At 41.6% G+C, this 21,723-nt stretch overlaps 1 protein-coding gene across 1 annotated transcript in view; it reads left to right on the forward strand.

The window, feature by feature from the left end:
* The window catches only part of LOC127661463 (insulin-like growth factor 1 receptor), a 166,381-nt gene that overhangs the window by 110,879 nt on the left and 33,779 nt on the right, over positions 1-21,723 (forward strand). Inside the window, exons 3-9 of the mRNA XM_052152201.1 lie at positions 10,157-10,460; positions 17,219-17,355; positions 18,002-18,146; positions 19,553-19,761; positions 20,038-20,164; positions 20,718-20,953; positions 21,070-21,237. Coding sequence (XP_052008161.1) covers positions 10,157-10,460; positions 17,219-17,355; positions 18,002-18,146; positions 19,553-19,761; positions 20,038-20,164; positions 20,718-20,953; positions 21,070-21,237 — 1,326 coding nt within the window. The remainder of the gene's footprint in view (positions 1-10,156; positions 10,461-17,218; positions 17,356-18,001; positions 18,147-19,552; positions 19,762-20,037; positions 20,165-20,717; positions 20,954-21,069; positions 21,238-21,723) is intronic.

Raw genomic sequence — 21,723 nt, forward strand, 5'->3', positions numbered from 1 at the left:
TTGTACAAAATAGCAATAAAATAATTTAGCTTTTAGTTTTGGAGGTGTAGCCAACATAAAGAATATTGCATGAATAGCAAATTTCAGGAATCACCATCATTGTTATCACATCTCCTATTATGAGACCCATTTGCCACGCAGCTGGTATTGATAGATTTTAAATGTTCACAAATCGCACAAACTCTGATCACAAATGACTGTTTTTAATTTCCAAAGTTTAACCACTGAGGCCAAAAATTATCTAACGATGATCTTACATGAAAAAGATCACCATAAGATCTAACAGGATGAATGGTCCCCTGTTTCGCCACCAAAGTGCTAACTGAACACAGTAACTTGGTCGATTTAAATCAGCTGTTAATAAGTTTGAATATTGAATATGCCATATTATTTACTGTATGTGGACTAATAATTTAAGAAGTAATTTAGCAATAATTAAATTTACTCTATACCATAGATATCAATTTACAATCATTTTAATTTGCCTTACCTTAACAAACAATGTTACTATATAAAATACAATACAATACAATGTTTAAAAGATGCTTGAAAGAAACTGGAGCACAGATCATATCCACCATTGAAATCTGCTACTCTGAAGAACCACACGGTTGCTTGCTTTGTGACATCATGGTAATTAAAAATGTTATCGACATTAATAATTACGATTACAATATCAAGGGCAATAATCGACATTTATGATTTTTGCTATAATTGTGCGGCCCTATCTGATAGGCTTGTTTAAAGCTAAAGTTTTTTGATGTTATAATCATCTTAATATGCAGTTACAACTATAAGTAAGCCAAGTTGATTTCTTCAAAAAGTGTAAACACGGTTGCTCTGTGGCACTCTCAAAACATTTGTTTGAGAATCCCAGCAAGCTCAAAACAGCAACATCAGCACAACCATTAGCGTTTGGGGGCGAGACTTTCTGTTTGCGGACTTATCGCGGGTGGGGGGAATGTTTGTGATATCTGTTGGAAAACAATCATTATGTTTGCAATTTTGTTTGGCGACACTATTTCCCCCGAAATTACACACTTCAGCTTTAAATAAAACTACAAACAAGACAGGGAGAGAATGTGTCCATATGCTGTAAGGGACATGGTGTCCTTGCTGTAAAGAGATGGGGAAGTTCGGGAAGTCCAGAGGGATAGGGCCAAGCTGTCTCTGGGTCCCGGGGTCTTACTGGATATGTCGCGCCATAAAGTAGCTGTACCTTGAGGACTTGATCTCGAGGACTGATTGCGATGCTGGATTTATGGCAGCAGAGATTAGATACAATAAGCATCAGGTGTGCTTTCGAATGCGCTGCCCTCCTCTTGTCCACCCACTACTATCATGAGCCTGGAATCAATACGGAACACAATTTGTCCCATATTTAAGCCAGTCCGATGGCATCACAGTGAAATCGTTAAAGATTGTTAATTTTACATTGATATACACTGGAAATTTTGCCTATGGTGGGTAAGGGACCATCTGAAATGTTTACAGATTTTGCTTGAACTGTTGATGGCAACAACTCTAGAGAGTGTGTTCTGTATTTTACAACTTAAAAGTGGCATCCTTGTGGCAACGTTGAGAATCCAACACCTACTTGCTTTGTGTTATAATTTGCCACATTTTGGAACACAACAATGCACAAAAATTTTGCATGTGTAGCTAGAAATGCCTGGATTCATGTACTTAATAGAGTATGTTTCTGTCATGGAATGTGTTAAAGAGACGATGAATCAAGCGCAGAATTAGGATGGGCTTTATTAGAAATTAAAAATATACAAAAAACAACAAAAACTGTCCCGTAGGGGAAAAACAACATTCCAAGGACTGATAGGAACTGAGTGGCAGGGCAGGAAAAGGGCAAGTGATGCAAACCCAAAGCCATGCGCTTACAAAACGAGACATGGAACATGAGTGTCTGAATACCGACCCAGAAATAGAACCGAACATGACCGAAGAGTCAGGGTCCAGACACCATGTTCCGATAACGGAAACCCAGACTAAACAGAAGAGCACACGGCTAGGAAATAAAACCCAAACCATGCGCTCACACCGAGACACAGAACATAGGTGATAGGATCCAGCCACCACAATAAACATGAAAAAGTTAAAGGATCCTGACAGTTTCGACCTTTAAACTTTGGCGTACATTCTTATTTCATTTGTTTTCACTGTTTGTGCTACATGAATGTTACCTCAAATTGTGTGATTTGTTTAGAAGTGATTGGACTGAGCCATATCTTTTGACTTGGGCCATTAAACAACCACCCAGGCCACCCTAGCAAAACCTTCGCAACCACATAGCAACGTGTCACAAAATACATATATATACAGGCATCCCAACCTGCAAAAAGTCATTTCAGGGAGGTATCCCGGACCCCCCATAAGATATAAAAGCATAATATATAATTTCTTTAGGCTATAGACCTATGCAATTATTTGTTAATTATGTAGATTACTTTTAATATAAACTGCTTATATTATTTATGTAAACTGCTTTTATTTATATTCCATTGCAACTTTAAACAGGTCTAAGGAGTTTATTGTTTTCATGTAGCCTAGGTAACTAGCCGGCCTGAATAATATGCACATGAAATGAAAATTGTTTAACTCACCTGAACATGTCTTTTACAATCATTTAACCCGCCATGGGCAATGCTGAAGTCACTGTTACAAACTGTACAGCGTGCAAGACTGTCATTATATTTCACTCTTATTAGACAGGGGTACACTTTCGTGTAGTCTGGCGTAAAATGTGTCTTATATTTTCGCTTTTTGGGGCACTCTCCCTCTGCCATGGCGCTCCTGTGTGTAGATACACTGTCCTGATTAATTAGGTTCGGGAGACGAGATAAAAGCCCGCCCACACTGACAATTGATTGGTTGACTTACCGAAACAGGCCAATCAGGATGCTCTCTGTCTTACATGCACTTCTTGATGCACACGCACACACACACGCAAGGTCTCTCGCTCTCTCCCTCTCTGCCGTGCGCGCTACACGGTTTGGAGCACAGTCTAACCACTCTTGCTCGCTCGCTCTTGATTCCGGGAGATTTTAACTAATTTGCGGACATCAGGGAGCCGCTATCAATACGCGGGAGACTCCCGGAACTTCCGGGAGACTTGGGATGTCTGTATATATATATAAATATTTTTTTCATGTTTCTCATATTACATATTATAGCACTATCTTCAATTGCTCTCTCAGTGCAAGTGATTTCATTGGCATGCTTGTTGATCCCACATTTGTCCTCAATGTGGTAGGATCCCTGAGCTCTCCTTTGCAAACACAGAGTGTGCTCAATATGACTTGCTGTTGAAATTCTATTTTAAAACACTTTCTCACACTTTTAACAGAAGCTGATCTCTCTTGGAAGAAACATATGGAGCATTGTGGGTTACATCATGATGTTGGTAATCTCTCCACCAAGGAACTGATTTGTTTGTCAAGAGCTGTTACAGAGAGGCTTCAAACGGACCTGTTTGTTTGTATGAAATAACAGTTCAAAGGTTCTACTAGAAAGGACGATTTGAACATGTTAAGACTTGATGTAGACGGAGCAATTACCAGGATTTCTGTTAAAAATTTTGGATGCCATGTACAATACCTCTGAAATCAATCAATCAGAGTTCCCTTGCTTTGCTTTCCCAGGCCTAGTGCATTGTTGTGTGTTCCCTTTACAAAAGGCTTCACTACGATGTTGCGCTGCTAAGCGCTACGGGGAACAGCTTTAGCTGTGAGCCGAGATGAATAATGTGTGGAACACGTCAATGAACATTGACCGGAATTTATAGCCTCGGCTGATGTAATCATTAGATGCACCTGAGGCCAGGCTATAAATGGATACGTCACCAGGTGTCGATCAGAAACTCTTTTTCAGAGCGATTCTGTTTCTGTGTGTTTCACACACCCTGTCAAAACTTTCTTTCCTCTGTTAGGAGATAGATTCTGTTAGGCAGTGTGCAGTGAACGTTGTTCTATTTTTCTCTTCTGTTTAGAAAATATTATATATATATATTTCTAAAAAAAAAAAAAAAAAAAAGAGAGAGAGAACGACTGAAAGCAAGCGGTGCGTGTTCCCCTCTTCTCGCTCTATAGCTGAAGACGGCACACATCAGTTTTTGCTGTTTGTTTGGGGGTAGAGCACGCTGCTCTCGTGTTGCAGCAGGGCGGGTGCGAGCATTGCGATTTGCTTTAACAGGCAGAGTGCGTCGTGCTCGCTTCTCTTGCTTCGGAGTCAGCACTCACGAAAAGATCGTTCGTGGGGCTCGTGCATGGATTTGGCTGAGGAGCAAGAGACGGGTTGATCCCTTTCTCTCACTCTCTCCCAAACCCAGCTGGTCCTTCACATGATCTCGGCGCGTTCGGCGCTTCTTCGGATCATGAGGTGGATCGCTATTCTCTTCCGCCTCCGAGCTTTCCGTCCGCGATAAAAATCTCACGGAGGAATTGCTCGATGGTGTTACTCGTCGCGGTTGCCAGATTGGACTGGCCACGCGAAAAGAGACCCCAAAGCGCACCAATTAGGGGATAGATTTTATCTTCCAGTCTAAGAAAGGGAACGCCTCATGGGTCCCTTCCCTTTCTTTGATAACCTCCATGAAGAGCTTTTTAGCTCATTGAGAACCCTAAAAAAAAATAAAAATAAAATAAAATATATATATATATATATATATATATATATATATATATTCTTCCCGTGTTCACATACCCTCTACGTCATTTTATTCGACTATCGTGGGTGCTGAGGCACGGGGGTATTCAGTGATGCCGCCGGTCGAAGAGACGCTTGCGGGCTATCTCTCGCCGGGCTCGGCATCGTCACTTAAGAAGCCCTCTCTCCCCTCAAAGCCTTTTAGGACAACCTCCACTTTAGTGGGAAGGGCTTATCAAGCAGCAGGTCAGGCTGGTGCTGCTCTGCACACTATGCTGTTTTTCAGGCGTACCAGGCTGACCTCCTGGATGACCTGAGTGTAGGTTCTGCGCTTGACGAGCAAGCCTCAGACCCACCTCGGTCCTGACTGAAGGGAGGCTCAAAAGCAAAGCGTGCGAGTCGTGCTCCTCCTCCCAGGGATTGGGGACAGTCTCGCCGCCCTCGCCAGCCCCCGAAGCAAGACCTCAGGACTATAAATTCTAGTAAGAGAAAACCCTGACGGTCTTGTGCCTAGATTAGGGGGTAGCTCCCCTCGGGGCCAGGGCGTGCTTCACTTCACCCCTCCGGTACCCCTCGAAGCCCCTCCATTCCCGCCACCTCTGGTGTTTCGGGTTGCAGAGGCTTCCGTCAAAATTGGGTGTTTTCAGCTGTTCCTGCATTTTATTCAGGACCACGAAACACCCGACAACCCTCAACAGGAAGTGTTAAAATATAATACCCATCTCAGAGATCCTGGCAGCGTGGAAACTTCTGCCGGATATATTCTGTTCTGTGGGTCTTATAAGGGCTTCAGGATTTAATTCTCTCGCTGCTTTTCCGTGTTTCAGCGGCGTGTTCTCACTACCGTAAGCCGGAATTCTTTTTTTTTTGTAAAAAAAAAAACAAAACTCAATCTCCTGGTTAAAGGGGCCATGGTATGTGTTCCCCTTCCAGAGAGAGAGTTAGGTTATTACACTAAATACTTCCCGTTTCCCATGGAGGGTGAGGGGTGGCGTCTGGCTTAGATCTTAAAGCTTGAACTACCCGTGGGTGTTCAAGTCCAAGATGATGCCTGTCAAGACGGTCATGTCTCAAGCCCTACAACTCGTCTGGCTGGTCACCATCGATCTTATCACGCACTTCTATATTTCATTTAGAAGTTCTGCCACAACATGGAAAGTTCCTGAGGTTCACTTCTGGGGGCGAAGTCTTCCAGTGTCAGGTTCTTTCACTCAGCCTAGCCCTTTTTACCCGCACATTCACAATGCATGATGCAGCGCTGGCTCCTTGCGACTCCGGGGCATCTGCATTCTGAATTACGTAGACGACTGGCTGATCCTAGCGCAGTTCCAGGAACTGGCAGTTCAGCACAGGGACATCGTCTTAGCTCTCTGGGGTTGAGGCTCAACGCCAAGAAAAGCGTCCTCTCTCCCACTCAGAACACTGTCTATCGGGGCATCGTATGGAGTTCAATCACAATCGCGGGCACAACTGTCTCCCGCTAGGATTGAGTCCATTCAGATCACCCTGAGCAAAGTCAGGCTAGGTCAAGGTTGCACTGTTATCAGTATCAACGATTTCCAGGTCTCAGGGCGAACAGCGTCCACGGTGATCCCTCTGGACCTTCTGCTCATGAGACCGTTTATGTTGTGGCCAAAAGCCAGGGGATTTCTTCCAAGGGCCAAAACACCTGGGCTAAATAGGGTTCACGCGCCTCAGGCTTCGTTCCCTTTCTATGTGGTTCAGACCCGGTTTTCTGCCTTGGGTCCCACTCTAGGTGCGTCTTGTTGTTGCAGACTGCTAACGACAGGCGCCTCCCTGACGGGCGGGGTAGCGGCCTTAAGTGGTCGATCCAGCTTAAGGGGATAGGAGGGTCGTCAGCTCGGTTGTCACAGTCACTGTCTCGGGTTGATGGCTGTATTTCTGGCCCTGAAATACCTCCTCCTGAGGCTGCCATGTCTTGGTGCTTGGTGGACAATGCAGCGGTAGCCTCTTACATAAATCTTCAAGGAGACCCACGTTCTTGTCAGCTGTATTTCTGACACGTCGGATTCTCCTTAGGGCCCAGGGTAAGCTCCTGTCACTCAGGTCAGTTATATCCCTGGATGCCTGTATACGAGAGCAGATTTACAGTCCAGACAGGAAATACCAGCGTGGGAGTTAAGAACTCCACCCTAAGGTAGTAGTTGCCCAGAGTTAAGCCAGCAAGGGTTTTTGCCTCTTACTGATAGCACCAGCTGGCCGAACAGGGCTTGGTTCTCGGAGATAATCTCTTCTCTCGGCGACTCGCCTTGGGCGATTCGAAGAGGAAGGATCTTCTATCTCAGGCACAGGGCAATATTTCATACCTGCCCGAATTGTGGAATCTTTCATGTTTGGCCCCTAAGGGTACCAACTGAGGGACACAGGGCTTTCTCCTGAGGTTATCGAGACCTTTTTAAATGCCAGGTTTTTCCACTTGGAACAAGTTTGGGTGAGATCTTAGGGCAGAAGAGGACCTCTTAGCCTCTATGGATAGCGCAATGTCTCCTCTACTTCTCCCTAAAATCACCCAGCCCCTTGGGTCTGGGCGTTAAGGCACATACATGACCGGAATGCGCCTGTATGTATTACTTTCCCGGTTTCTCTGCTCCGGGAGTCTTGGCGATGTTCACCAGCAAGGGTCTTGCCTCCTATTAATGGCGCCGCGCTGGCCGGACAGGATATGTTTCTCGGAGCTAATTCCTCTCCTCGACGGCTCGCCTTGGGCGATTTCGGACAGGGAGGACCTTCTCGTCCTTGGCCCGAATTGTGAAACCTTTCATGTCTGGCCCCTAAGGGTACCAAATGAGGTTCACAGGGTTTTCTCTTGAGATTATCGAGACCATTTCAAGTGCTAGGGCTCCCTCCACTTGGAACTGATCTGGGTAGATTTTACAGGGCAGAAGAGGACCTCTTCGCATTTGCGTTACTACGCAAGGAGGAGAGCCTTACTACACAAGGCTCTCCTCCTTGCGTAGTAACGCAAATGCGCCTGCATGCGTTTCCTTCTACTAAAGTTCTTATTACAGAACCAGCTAACTGCCAGTTTGTTTCAGTTCTGGATTTTCTGTAGAAAGAACTGTCAGCGGGCACTTGCCTCGCCACTGCCAGGTTCTATGTGGCCACTGCGGTTTGCCACGGCTTGGTGGGCGGGGCCCTCAAGAGGCATCCTCATTATTGCCCGGGCCTACGATGCGCGCGGTCAAGCTTCGCCAGTAGGTTTCAGGGCGCACTCTACCAGAGGGCTCTCCTCCTCTAAAACCTTGGCTAGAGGTCTCCCTCTGCAGCAAGTTTGTGATGCGGCAGGTTGTCCTCTCTGCACACATTCATTGGATTTTTATAGTTTGGATGTTTTGCCTCTCCAGGCTCTTATGCCATTGAGTCGACATCTCAAGCTCATGTCTGGACAAGTTTGTGATGCGGCAGGCTGGTCCTCTCCGCTCACATTCATCAGTTTTTATGACAAGTTTGTGTTGCGATAGGGTTCTCTTCGCACACATTCATCGAACTTTATGGGCTAGATGCTTTGCTACTCCGGACTCTTATGTCCTTGAGTCGACATCTCAGCCCATGCCTAAACAAGTTTGTGATGCGGCAGGTTGTCCTCTCCGCACACATTCATTGGACCTTTTTAGTTTGGATGTTCTGCACTCCGGGCTCTTATGCCCTTGAGTCGACATCTCAGCTCATACCTGAACAAGTTTGTGATGCAGCAGGCTGGTCCTCTCCGCTCACATTCATCAGTTTTTATGACAAGTTTGTGGTGCAATAGGGTTCTCTTCGCACACATTCATCGAACTTTATGGGTTAGATGCTTTGCAACTCCGGGCTCTTATGTCCTTGAGTCGACATCTCAGCTCATGCCTGAACAAGTTTGTGATGCGGCAGGCTTGTCCACTCCGCTCACATTCATCAGTTTTTATGACAAGTTTGTGTTGCGATAGGGTTCTCTTCGCACACATTCATCGAACTTTATGGGCTAGATGCTTTGCTACTCCGGGCTCTTATGCCCTTGAGTCGGCATCTCAGCCCATGCCTAAACAAGTGTGTGATGCGGCAGGTTGTCCTCTCCGCACACATTCATTGGACTTTTTTAGTTTGGATGTTCTGCACTCCGGGCTCTTATGCCCTTGAGTCGACATCTCAGCTCATGCCTGAACAACTTTGTGATGCGGCAGGCTGGTCCTCTCCGCACACATTCATCAAAATTGAATGGTTTAGATGTTTATGCTACTCCGGGCTCTTATGCCCTTGAGTCGACATCTGAAGCTCATGTCTGAGACCTCTCGCGTTTTTGTGAGTACACTGCACAACCGTAGGGGTCCGGACAGCCCCAAGTGCGGCGGCGTGGGTATTGTGTTCCCTGTAGCGCTTAGCAGAGCAACATCGTAGTGAAGCCTTTTGTAAAGGGAACGTCTCGGGTTACATGTGTAACCCTTGTTCCCTGAAAAAGGCGGAACAAGATGTTGCGCTGCTTTGCCGCACTGGGACGTCCCAGGACTGCTCTTCAAAAAGAAGTATCTGACGACACCTGGTGACGTATCCATTTATAGCCTGGCTTCAGGTGCATCTAATGATTACATCAGCCGAGGCTATAAATTCCGGTCAATGTTCATTGACGTGTTCCACACATTATTCAGCTCGGCTCACAGCTAAAGCTGTTCCCCGTAGCGCTTAGCAGCGCAACATCTCGTTCCGCCTTTTTCAGGGAACAAGGGTTACACATGTAACCCGAGACGTTTTATGTGTTAGCGCACTTTGGAGTGAATTTATCTTTTATTTACTGGAAATACTTTTTACATTGCTGGTGTTTCTCATGACCCAACGCAGCCCAGCTCATTTAAAGCCCACCACAGATGGGCCGTGGCTTCTCGATGGGCCCAGCCCAGCTAGATGCTTCCCAAGTTAATAGTCCAAACTGCAATCCATCTGCTAGCTAGACTTTTTGGCTTTATTCATCTCTCTACTCTTCCTCTGCCCCTCCTTTTTTTCCCTAATTCCCTTAACAGTCTCTAAAAGTACTAATATTAATCTGTACTGAGTTCAGAGCTGCAGTATACTAACAAGGCTGGCACACAGCAGTGCCAGGCCCTGCACAAGCACCTTGTATTCTGACTTCATACAGGGCTTTGTCCCCCTCTGTGTCCCACTTCATAGCTGTCTTCAGCCATTTTTTATTCACAGTCAACTAATCCTAAAAGACTGGCCTCCCTCATTCTCCAGAACACACACAGAGACACATAGCGAGATGAATGAAAACATGGACACATACTGACCCATTTGCCCATTTGCCAGAGTTCCCTTGCTTTGCTTTCCCAGGCCTAGTGCATTGTTGTGTGTTTTATGTGTTAGCGCACTGTGGAGTGAATGAATCTGTTATTTACTGGGAATATGTTTTACATCTTAAGTGTTCAAAAGTGTCCAGTGGGGGCACCGTGTATTGGGACCCTACCATTCTGCCACTAACCTGTTTCTCTATATTTGTGCCTTTCTCTTCCAGTGTGTCCAGATAATTGTGAGAAGAGGGCATGTATAGATACGGACGAGTGCTGTCACCCCCAGTGCCTGGGCAGCTGCACTGAACCAGACAATGATATGGCATGTGCTGCTTGCCAGCATTACTACCACGAGGGTCGTTGTGTTGAGGACTGCCCACTGGGCACTTACAAATTTGAAGGCTGGCGATGCATCACCATGGACATGTGTGCACGTGTTCACCTGCCCAGTGAGGTGGACTTCGTCATCCACAATGGAGAGTGTATGCCAGAGTGTCCACCCGGATTCACCCGAAATGAGACTCAGAGGTAGGTTGCCAGGGCTGACTGTAGGAATTCCTCATTGTTTATGTTATGACAGTGTGCACCAACTACATGCAAAATAAACACAATTTAACACAATTTAATATATATATATATATATATATATATATATATATATATATATATATATATATATATATATATATATATATATATATATATATATATAGATATTTTTATAATACAACAGTCCTCGGTTGTTTTCAAGTCGGATATGACCGATAGTAATGACGTGTACTCAGATGTTATTTCAGTAACTGCTCTGATGGATTCAGTGAGTGCGTGAGTCATTAGACTGAATTAAATGTACGAGTTATGATAACACATAAGTTTGAGACTGATTTATGTGTCTTTTTGGCCAGTATTTTATGTATTGTATGTATTGTATTTATGTATGAGTTAGGCTACGTCCACATTCATCCGGATACATTTGGAAATGCTGCGGTTTTCAAGCGTTTTTCAAAAGTTGCTGGTCCACACTGAAACGGATGATTTCTCTTAAATCTACTTACTGTGCATGCGGAAGAACGCCATTTCATGGATGGTCTGAAAAGCAATTGTCCTCGTGTTCTGTCGCCGGACAGCAATTTCGCGTAAACTTCCTGTCGCCTTTGTAAGAATGCAATGTGAAGGTTGTACAAAGTAACATTTATCTTTAACTATGCTATCAAGTTGAATAATAGGCACAACAATGGCACTACAACGTGATTCGCCATCTTGATTGTTTTAGGTTGAATGGTTCTCATAACTGCATCACATAACAACAAATATGTCTTTGTATTCTGATATCTCTGTTTCCCTACTATGCGAAAACTGCGTTTTCACTGTCAGAAGCGCTGTCTCAGTGTGGATTGAAAGCCAAAACGTAGAGAAAAAGATTTGATTTCTGATTAACATATTTTATTAATTCATATAGATAACAAAGAAAAGAAAAACATATATATACAGAATCAACATTAAACCCCACTATTAACCCTCCCAATCCCTAACCCCAACCTGACCCTCAACAACATCACTGTGGTCACACATGATTATAGACACACACAAAAAAAAACATTTTTATATATATATATATATATATATATATATATATATATATATATATATATATATATCACAGATTTAAAACTAAACTTCTCTCTCCACTGCCCCTCCCAAAATGCCCTCCAAAAATGCCAAATAGATGCCCCATTTCCCATTAAATGAATACCAACTCCCCAGCATTATACATTCTACCCTCCCCATCTCCATGCACCATTCTTGAAATGAGGGTGCTTCAGCCAACTTCCATCCCCTTAAAACTATTTGCCTGCCAATCATGACACTGGTTATAACACAGTTTTTTTTGTGTGTTTATCTCCTATATTGATGACCACCCCATCTCCTAAAATACAGAGTCTGGGGCAAAATGAAATTTGAGGGCCCAATACATCACACATAAAACTCTGAAAAACATGGGCTGTGTCTCATCTTCTGATTGGCATCGCCAGCATGTGGGTGTGTCTTTAAGACCAAGCATCTATACAGTCTACTGCAAATACAGTCTACTTAACTTCTCCCGTTTGTTTGAAGAAAGGCTTTGCAATGGCAAAATAGGGGCAAGAACTTCCTGTTCAATACAAAACCAGAGAGAGGCTCTCTCAGATGGAAGCGACCAATGAGCTAGAAAACCTTTTTATTAAAAGGTCAATATTGATTAACTAAATCACACAAATTTGCTGGGAATAAAATGCCCAAATATTGCTGAAAAGCTGTCAGAGCCAAAGCTTTGAATTTTGACCAATTGACTCTTGGACCAATTGGATCCTGATAACTTGAGGATCTATGCCATGGAGGCAAGGCATAGATCCAGTAGGTTTGGAGACTAATAATAAATTATAATCTGAATAAAACAAAAGTTTATGTGCTACACCTTCCACCACCACCCCTGGAAAATCATCCTCCTTTCTTATCGCGGCTGCTGATGGTTCCAGGGCAAGACAGAACATTTATGGAGAAAGGTGCCCCTATCAGAGTAAAATAATCTAAAAGTAATCCATTTGTTTGTACCACCGCTACAGGGTGTCTATAAAGTAACTTAATCCATCCAATGGCAGCTCCAGATCGGCACCAACGGTTCTGGATGTGAAGGATGCCTCAAACATAGTTCAACACCTGAACATCACAGCTATAGTTCACTCAAAAATGAAAATTCTCTCATTTACTCATCCTCGTGACATCCCAGATGTCTATGACTTTCTTTCTTCAGAACATAAATTAAGATTTTTAGAAGAATAATTCAGTTTTGTAGGTTCATACAATACAAGTGAATGGATGCCAAAAAGTTGCTGCTCCAAAAAGCACGTAAATGCAGCACAAAAGTAATCCATATTACTCCAGTGGTTTAATTCATGTCTTCAGAAGTGATATGATAGGTGCGGCTGTGGAAAAATATCAATATTTAAGTAAATCTTTGCTAGAAACTATTCTCGCTACCCAGTAGATTGTGATATGCATGAAGATTGTGAATCACCAAAAACAAAAGAACAAGAAAGTGAAAGTTAAAGTGGAGATTAACTGAGCAGGGAGGATAATTTATAGTAAAAATTTACTTAAATATTGATCTGTTTCTCACCCATCATATCATATCTTTTCTGAAGACATAGATTTAACCACTGGAGTCACATGGATTAGGCTTCTTCTATGCTGAATTATGTCATTTTTGGAGCATCACATTTTTGGCACCCATTCACTTGCATTGTATGGACCAATAGAGTTGAAATATTCTTCTAAAAATCTTAATTTGTGTTCTGCTGAAGAAAAAAAGTCATACACATTCAGGATGGCATATGGGTGACTAAATTATGTGAGCATTTTCATTTTTGTGTGGCAAGGCTTTAATTACCTAGCCAAGCACCTCCAAAGTTATCTCAGAATCAAGGTAATTATTTTGCTCAGTCGTCAATTTAAGATGTTCTAATGGTTCCACAAAGTTTCTAATAGCTTCAGCAGTAGATGAAGATATGGAACTATAGGGATCAAGATAGAATTCTTTAAAAGCTTTATTAATATGAATGGCCGAGGTAAATATTTCACCACCAGTAGAATTCACTGAGAGAACAAATCTTCCCTGCTTTGTCCCCCAACTCAATGTATGAATAGCCAAAACTCCCCCTTCCATGGCAAAATAGTATTAAATATGTATTTCAATCAGGTCAATTCCCTGAGGCCATTAGACGACATTCAGCGCTTTAGCTCTGCTTTTAATATTCCCTTCTTATTTCACGAGTTCATATACTTTGGATTATTTGGTGAACGAGGCATACTGTATGATCCGGCGCCTAAGAACTGCCTTAAGTTCCTCCAAAGCCACTCCCACAGAGGATACCGAGGACCAGTTTGCCTCCATATAAACATTGATTTCAGCCTTTAGCATTTGTTGGAATTCAGGATTTTGCAAAAGGGAACATTAAAGTGGCATCTATTTGATTTATTTTTCTCAGTATACTTCACCTCTAAACACACCAGTGTGTGATCTGAGACTAAAATAGTTTATTCCAATTGAGCAATCAACAGCAGATGAAATGAGGGACGTATATATATATAAAAATCTAATCTTGACAACATTTTATGGACTGATGAAAAAATGTGTAGTCCCTACCAGATGTGTTCAAAAGTCTCCAAATATCTGTAAGACCAAGAAAAAGTTCATAAAAAGATTGAAGTCTACTCCCAATATTATATCATTAGGGGTGCCAGCGGCCTGAAAAAAAGCCCTGATCATCAACATTAGGTGCATAAACATTTGCCAAAATAAGATTTTTCCCCTGAATTTCTGCTTAAACAATAACGACTCTTCCTAATTTATCTTTAATCTGTTCAGACATTTGAATTGTAGATGTTTACTTATCAGTGTAATCACTCTCCTGCTCTTACTTGAGCCAGCACTAAAGAAAACATGGCCACCCCGTATCTTCCCAAATCTTTCAGCTGCCTGCGGGGAAAGATGCATTTCTTGAAGAAACACTATATCATATTTCTTACGCTTAAGAAAAATAACCTTCCTTCTTTCTATAGGGTGCCCCAACCCATTCACATTCCACGTTGAGAGAGACAATCCACTCATATTAACATTTGACATTTCGATATATGAGAAAGAAATGATTGTGTGTCAAAAACAGAATTTTAAAGACCACATTCCAACATTAGAGCAATAATCAAACCCCGAACTTCCCCAGAACCAAACAAAAATGCGCGCATTAACCCCACACGCCAAAGCGCCAACTTGTGTCCATCCCTCTAAACTCAAGCAGTCCATGTATGAGAACCCCCGCGACAACTTTGCCACCAGATTGCTCAAATATGGTGTTTCTATACAAATTTTGTGAGACAGAATTACATAACAAATGATAATCTATAAAACAAACTCCAGCCTATATGTGGAATAAACACAAAGAACATGTAGATTTATCCACATAACTGTCCTGAAGGTGTGTTCCACCACAAAACATACTCCAGCTGCTAGGCTGAACAAGCACAAAATTTAAAAAAGCCACTCATTTTCCTCAACAGTCAAATACATTTTCAGTGAGTCGACCCATTCGACAGCTACATGAGTGCAACAAATGACCTGATCACTCCAATGTTCTGCAAGAAATACTCCACAAAACAAACTCCAGCCAATAGGAGGCATAAGCTCAAAAAACATGCAGATTCATCCACAACACTGTCCTGAAGTAGTGTTATTACACAAAACAAACTCCAGCCGCTAGGCGGAAACAAAATAGGTGCTCAGTTCCTCGAACAGTCAAGTGAATGTTCAGTGAGTCAGTCCATTCGGCTCCAACGTGAGTACCACAAAATAACTTACTCACTCCATTTACTTTATGAAGGACAACGCTTGCTGTGGGCTTGTGAATGTTTTACAGCCATCCTTAGCATCTATTCTCAATTTGGCCGGGAACATCAGTGCAAAAGCGACCTTCCGTTGATGTAAGAGTTTCTTGCATTCCTTGAATCAATCACGTTTCTCTCTTGTTGAATTTGCAAAGTCTGGGAACAAGAAAATGCTGTGTTTTTTCCAAGAAAGACTTCCTTTACTCCTCGCCTTGCATAACACAAGATCTTTATTGGATGATCTCAGAAATCGGATCGCTGAGCCGGAACCCTGTGAGCTCACTCGATTTCCAGCTTATGGCCTGCTATGTCGAGCAGACTCGGAAAGAGCCCGTCCAGGAATTCCACCATATTCTGACCCTCTGCTCCCTCTGGAATTCCAACAATGCAGACGTTATTCCGCCAGCTATGGCAACTTCTCCCAGATGCGCTCCAAATTCACTTTGGTCGCTAGCAGATTAGCAGAGAATTCCCTCTCCGATGACTCCAGATAATCTATCTGTTTCTCGACTTCCCCCACTCTTGTAACAACCTCAGTGAATTTTGCTTCCATGGCAGTGATCAACGTATCACAGCAAGATCCTCAGCAACGACCAATGACTTGTTCAGCATCTCTCGCCGCATTTCCCTTACTTCCCCGACTAAGTCGACCATCCCTCAGTTCTGAGTGTCTTTTAATGTCTCCATAGCCCAAGGATTTTTAATTCTTTGAAATATTGTCTTCCTAGAACAGTTATGGAACAGGGTGGAACAAATCTCACCGGTTTATGACATTAATCCTCGCATGGCTTTACGTGACTCTCAAAAGATGTGGGTTCAAAAGAAAATGTATTAGAGTGGACGTGGCCTTAAACTACATTGATTGTTCTGTACTTTTTTTGCTGTGTGCAACCATTGAATACAACACAATAAAAAGACGTGTTGTCTTTTTATTGTTTATTTTAGTAAACAGACACTGTAAGACACTGTAAATAGATGTATTTGTTAGACTTTCTTGAAGCGTGACTGTCCATAAACCACAATTCCTAACCTTAAATTGAACATTTGGTAAGTATTTTGATCCAGTAATTGGCAAGATTAGATGAAAAAGCTCCTGTTAAAATGGGAAATGTTTCCACAAACTCTAGATTTTCTCAGAAGAAATCTTCTTCATTATAGCTTGTTCTCATTATAGTTTTAGGTCTAGGCCGGGGAGTTTAAACTCCATTATTAACAAGACAAACCTGTGTACAATTTCCATGACCCTCTTAGACACTTGAACATCTGACTTTGTGAAAAGCAGTTACATTATTTATTTATGATGACATTAAAGTTGTATATACTGTTTTGAGCAGTTGGATTATGATTAATTATGATTGACATAAATGTTTTAAAACTATTCGCTTTCAGGTAGTATGTTATGTAAGAACTTTTGTAGGAAATTGAGTTGTAAGAAAATTTCACAAAAGAAATATACAGTGTTTAACCTGGGAAGAGGAGATTATAAATACTGTTCCTTGGACTTGACTTAGAGTTCTTCTCCTCTTTTGAAATGAAATAATAACAAAGAAACTATTTCGTTTTCCATGTCACATTCTCTGGGTTGAGTCTGTTTTGCCTTTAAACTGGCCAGAACTTGTTTTGACTCAATGTTGAAATAGTGATCCTCCTTCCACCTTAAACCCAGGGTTCAAACAAGGACTTTGTTAAGCATAAACACCTCATAAAGCACTGACTTTGTGCTTGTTAAAAACATTCCTAAATATGCTTAATGTTTTGGTGAAACAGTAATCCTGTCACGGTTCACTGGCATTTGTCTTGGAGTCTGTGTGTGTTTGGCTGTGATCTGTCCTTGACACTCTCTCCCTCCCTCTCTCTATCACCTACAGTATGTTTTGTATCGCTTGTGATGGATTGTGCGATAAGGTCTGCGAATCTAAAACTATTGATTCTGTGGATGCTGCTCAGTCCCTGCAGGGCTGCACGGTCATCAAAGGCAACCTACACATCAAAATCCGCCGGGGAAGTAAGTACCCTCACTCTCACCGTACTCTTCCACAACCTCTGGAGGTCAGGGCAGAATTTCTCCAATTGCAGATCCAGGCCTTACCCATAGCATCAATTATCAAAATTGCCACACCCTGTTTTTCAAATGACATGGTTCCCATGGTCATGGAAAACCTGAATATATCAGGGAATTTTTAAATTATGGCATGCAGACTTGAACATTCATGGAATTGAAAAAATCTATAAGCATTTAAATATATTATACATGAAGATTTGTACCTGATATACACATGGAAATCTACTTCTGCAGTCTCTATAAAATTACTTAAAAAATTACTTTTAAAATGTCCATTAGAAAAATTATTAGCCAATAGTCACGAGTGACTGGAAAGGTCATGGAAATCATGCAAATTCAGTGGTCAAAAAGATCCCCAATTTTTATGTACCGTAATATTAAATTAATATGTTCCTTTAATTTCCATAAGTGACACAATAAGGCTGTTTTCTTGTTGGGTATGAGCCGCTAAAGCTCTTAACAGTTTGATATGGAACAGTTGCTGCCACCCATGTATCACTGTGATGAAGTGATGAGTTACTGCAGACACTGTTAGGAATTGGTTTGTGCTGCTCCAGTGTCATATATCTCTCCCTCCCTGTTTCCCCAGATAACATTGCATCAGAGCTGGAGAGTTTCATGGGTTTGATCCAGACAGTGACTGGATATGTAAGGATTAAGCACTCTCACACTCTGGGCTCTCTGTCCTTCTTCAAGAGTCTGAGATACATTAATGGGGAAGAGCTCATCGAAAAGTAAGTCATTAAAGCACTTGACAGTACCAGCTGCACACTCCAGCTATTGTAGTGACATTTTGATGATTGACTGTGTATAGAACAGAGCTAGTCTGCAAAGCCTGCCCTATATACATGCTACATATTTAAATATATTTATATACTTATTCATATAGTGTATATACATATATATGGATGTGGACTGAGTGTAATGATAACAGCGGAATGTTATTTATGCAGAACCAAAGTTTAAAACCTAAGCTTAAAATTTGAACACTGCTTTTGCTGCTTTTCAAGCATTGTGTTAATGTTTAGTCACTTAGTTCATAGTTCAACATAGTTTGTTAGTCTCATGCCTAAAACATGAATATTTCTTAGACTCAGCATCCTTCACAATCCTTTCATTTTACAACATGTGTCTTCAAGTGTTTCCAAAGGAATGGGTGAAAGTAATAAAACCTCAGCTAGTGGAATGCACAGCTCTGAGGACTCTGCATCTCATTCCTTTATAGGATGAAACTCAAGATAACTAGCTAATGTATACACACAGAAATACACAGGAAGTGATTTAACCTCTTTATGGCTTTAATTCAGTAGTTCAGTACTGTAAACAATGTCAGTGCATTCTGAAATAGATTGTGTTCAGCATTATCTGTAGACTAATTTGTCCTCACGTGATGTCAAGTTTTTTGGCAGACAGCAGAGGGAGAGTGTGGGAACCTTCTGCGCGCCACTTGTTGTGGTCTCACTAGGCTTGAGTTTCATCTAGTGGAATGCTTGTAAGCAGTGCTGGCATTCTCCAAGTTCCTGAGGTGTTCAGTGGTGCTCAGCAAGGTGCAGCTTTAGAAGCCACTTTCCTCTGAGCCCTGATCTCTGTGTGTGCTTTGAATCATAATCTGCCCACACGCTTCACTTGTTTTCTTTCCACATATATATTATTTACTGTGTGTACAACTTAATCAGATCAGTCTCATTTCTCAGGTTTGATTTTTCTTACATGAGAAATAAATAAAGAAGTGTAGTATTTGGACACTTAAGCCACACCTTAATAATGTATGAATGTCTCTGCATTAAATAAATTTGATAAAAAAAGAAACTAGAAGTGTATGTGAAGTGTATGGATTGTCCTGTTCCACTAAATTTAACAACCAGAAAGTGTCCAAATACTACAAAATATCTACTTTATAATTTAAACAGATTTCTTTGTTTTAAAAGTGTGCTTGTGATATCTTTCTTTACAATATATATATATATATTTTTTTTTTTAAATAATGCAAAGACATTCATATAGTTTTGAATATGGCTAAAGTGTCCAAATACTTTTCTGGGGCTTCTGTATGTGAGACATAGTTCTTATTAACACAGAACACCTAGTCTTTGCACTATTAGTATTTTAAGTTGTTTTCTGTGTTTTCTTTCTGCTGTAGGATGTACGCATTCTCTGCAGTGGACAACCAGCACCTGCAGTATCTGTGGGACTGGAGCCAGCACAATCTGACCATTAGAGCTGGGAAACTCTTCTTCCGCTTCAATTCCAAGCTTTGCATGTCTGAGATCCATAAAATGTGGGAGAAGACGGGCATCAAGGAAAAGATGGAATTGGACGACGTTCGTGGCAATGGAGAGCGTGCAAGTTGTGAGTACACAGCAGATTTTGTTCAAGCAATGCAATCAATGTTTGTTTCTGTATGAATGTATCCTCTGAAGTCAGTGTAGCCAATGTGGTCTTATTTTTGCAGAGCATATAATTGCTCTGACTCTAGAATGTGAGACATTAACAGTGCCTTTTCTAATACCACATAAATTCCTAGAAGCTCATGAAAGATGGAAAGGCCAAGGCAAAGCCTTATATTTCAGCTGAAGAACCCTTATGGGTGCTTTTATTTAAATCTCTCTATGACCCCTCTTCTAGGTGAGAGTTATATTCTAAAGTTCAAGTCTAACCACACTCAGAGTACTCGGATAAAGCTCACTTGGGAACGATATAGACCGCCAGACTACAGAGACCTCATCAGCTTCATACTTTATTACAAGGAGGCGTGAGTATCATACTGTTATGAATTACTATTGACTATAGACATCTACAATGGAGTTACACATTCTGAGTCTTTTGAATCTAGGATTCAAAATATAAAAGATGGAAATAAAATGTTTTAGGATTAAATTAAATGAATTATGACACATTTGCTATTCTGATCATATTAACTTCTTGGTGCTAACGGTCAGATTTCCATGCTTCCATTTAAGCTCACAAGACTCTCTTTTCTACATTCTCAAATCATGCTGTGTCAACATGGATCATCAGATTTTGTAAAAACTTGTGGAGTCATTAAAATAAACAGAAGACATGCCAAAAACTCTTCAAAAAGCTCTTCCAATCTTTTAAATTGTTATGCTAGTAATATAATTTAAAAAAAAAAAAAAAAAAAAACTGTATTATAATAGATAGCAAAGTAGAACCAATTTCACAAGTGGACACAGACTATTGACCTAGGCTTTCTTAGAGATGTTTTTCAGATATCTTTTTTTTTATTTGATGTAAAGTAGAGTTTTATACTCATAGCATTAGTTCTCTGTGTTCCTTCAATACAGGCCATTCCAGAACATCACAGAATTTGATGGACAAGATGGATGTGGGTCTAATAGCTGGAATATGGTGGATGTGGACCTCCCTCAGGACAAATCAACCAATCCAGGCGTACTTCTGTCATCTCTGAAGCCCTGGACACAATATGCCATCTTTGTGAAAGCTGTGACCCTGGTTGTGGAGGACAAGCACATTCTGGGGGCTAAGAGCGAGGTGATCTACATCCGAACCAATGCTTCAGGTAGGCTTCACCACCACCCCTCCAGTATCCACTCATTATCCAGTATCCATTTGAATCATTACACTACCTAATATCTGAAAAATTGTATGTTATGCTTATGGAATGGCCCTCCACAGCACCATCAATGCCTCTGGATGCCCGTGCATATGCCAACTCCTCCTCATCCCTGGTGGTGAAATGGTTTCCTCCCATCTCATCAAATGGAAACAAAACATTCTACCTGCTCCGTTGGCAGCAGCAGGTTGAGGACCGTGAACTTTACCAGCATAACTACTGCTCTAAAGGTAAGTATGGACTAGGGGTGTAATGAGTCACTCAATTCACAATTCGGTTCATGATACTGAACTCAGGATTCGGCTTGGTTCAGTTCACGATTCTTTAAAATAAACCTGAATCAAGAGAAGTTAAGATTAAATCTTTTATTATTATTATTAGATTACAAACACTGAAAGTGCAGAGACCCTATTGTTATTATTAGGGCCCAAGCACTGAAAGTGTGGTGGATCTATATGTGTACAAAGTCTGCAAACTTTGTACACATATAGATCTTATCAAGCTGGACAACTTTTGCCTGACTGTCATAAGCTCCGCCCATGTTTGAAAAATGCATGCTCTAAGGGCATACATGTGAAACAGGAAGTTCCTTATATCTTCTGTGTGCATTGTATGATTTTGATTCAAATTCAGCTGTATGTTTGGTAATGGGGGCTGATCACATTTATGTGGCTATTATGGGTCATGGTCATAGCGCCACCAATTGGCTGCAGGAA

The sequence above is a fragment of the Xyrauchen texanus genome, chromosome 21, assembly GCF_025860055.1.
Source record: "Xyrauchen texanus isolate HMW12.3.18 chromosome 21, RBS_HiC_50CHRs, whole genome shotgun sequence".
NCBI lineage: Eukaryota > Metazoa > Chordata > Actinopteri > Cypriniformes > Catostomidae > Xyrauchen > Xyrauchen texanus.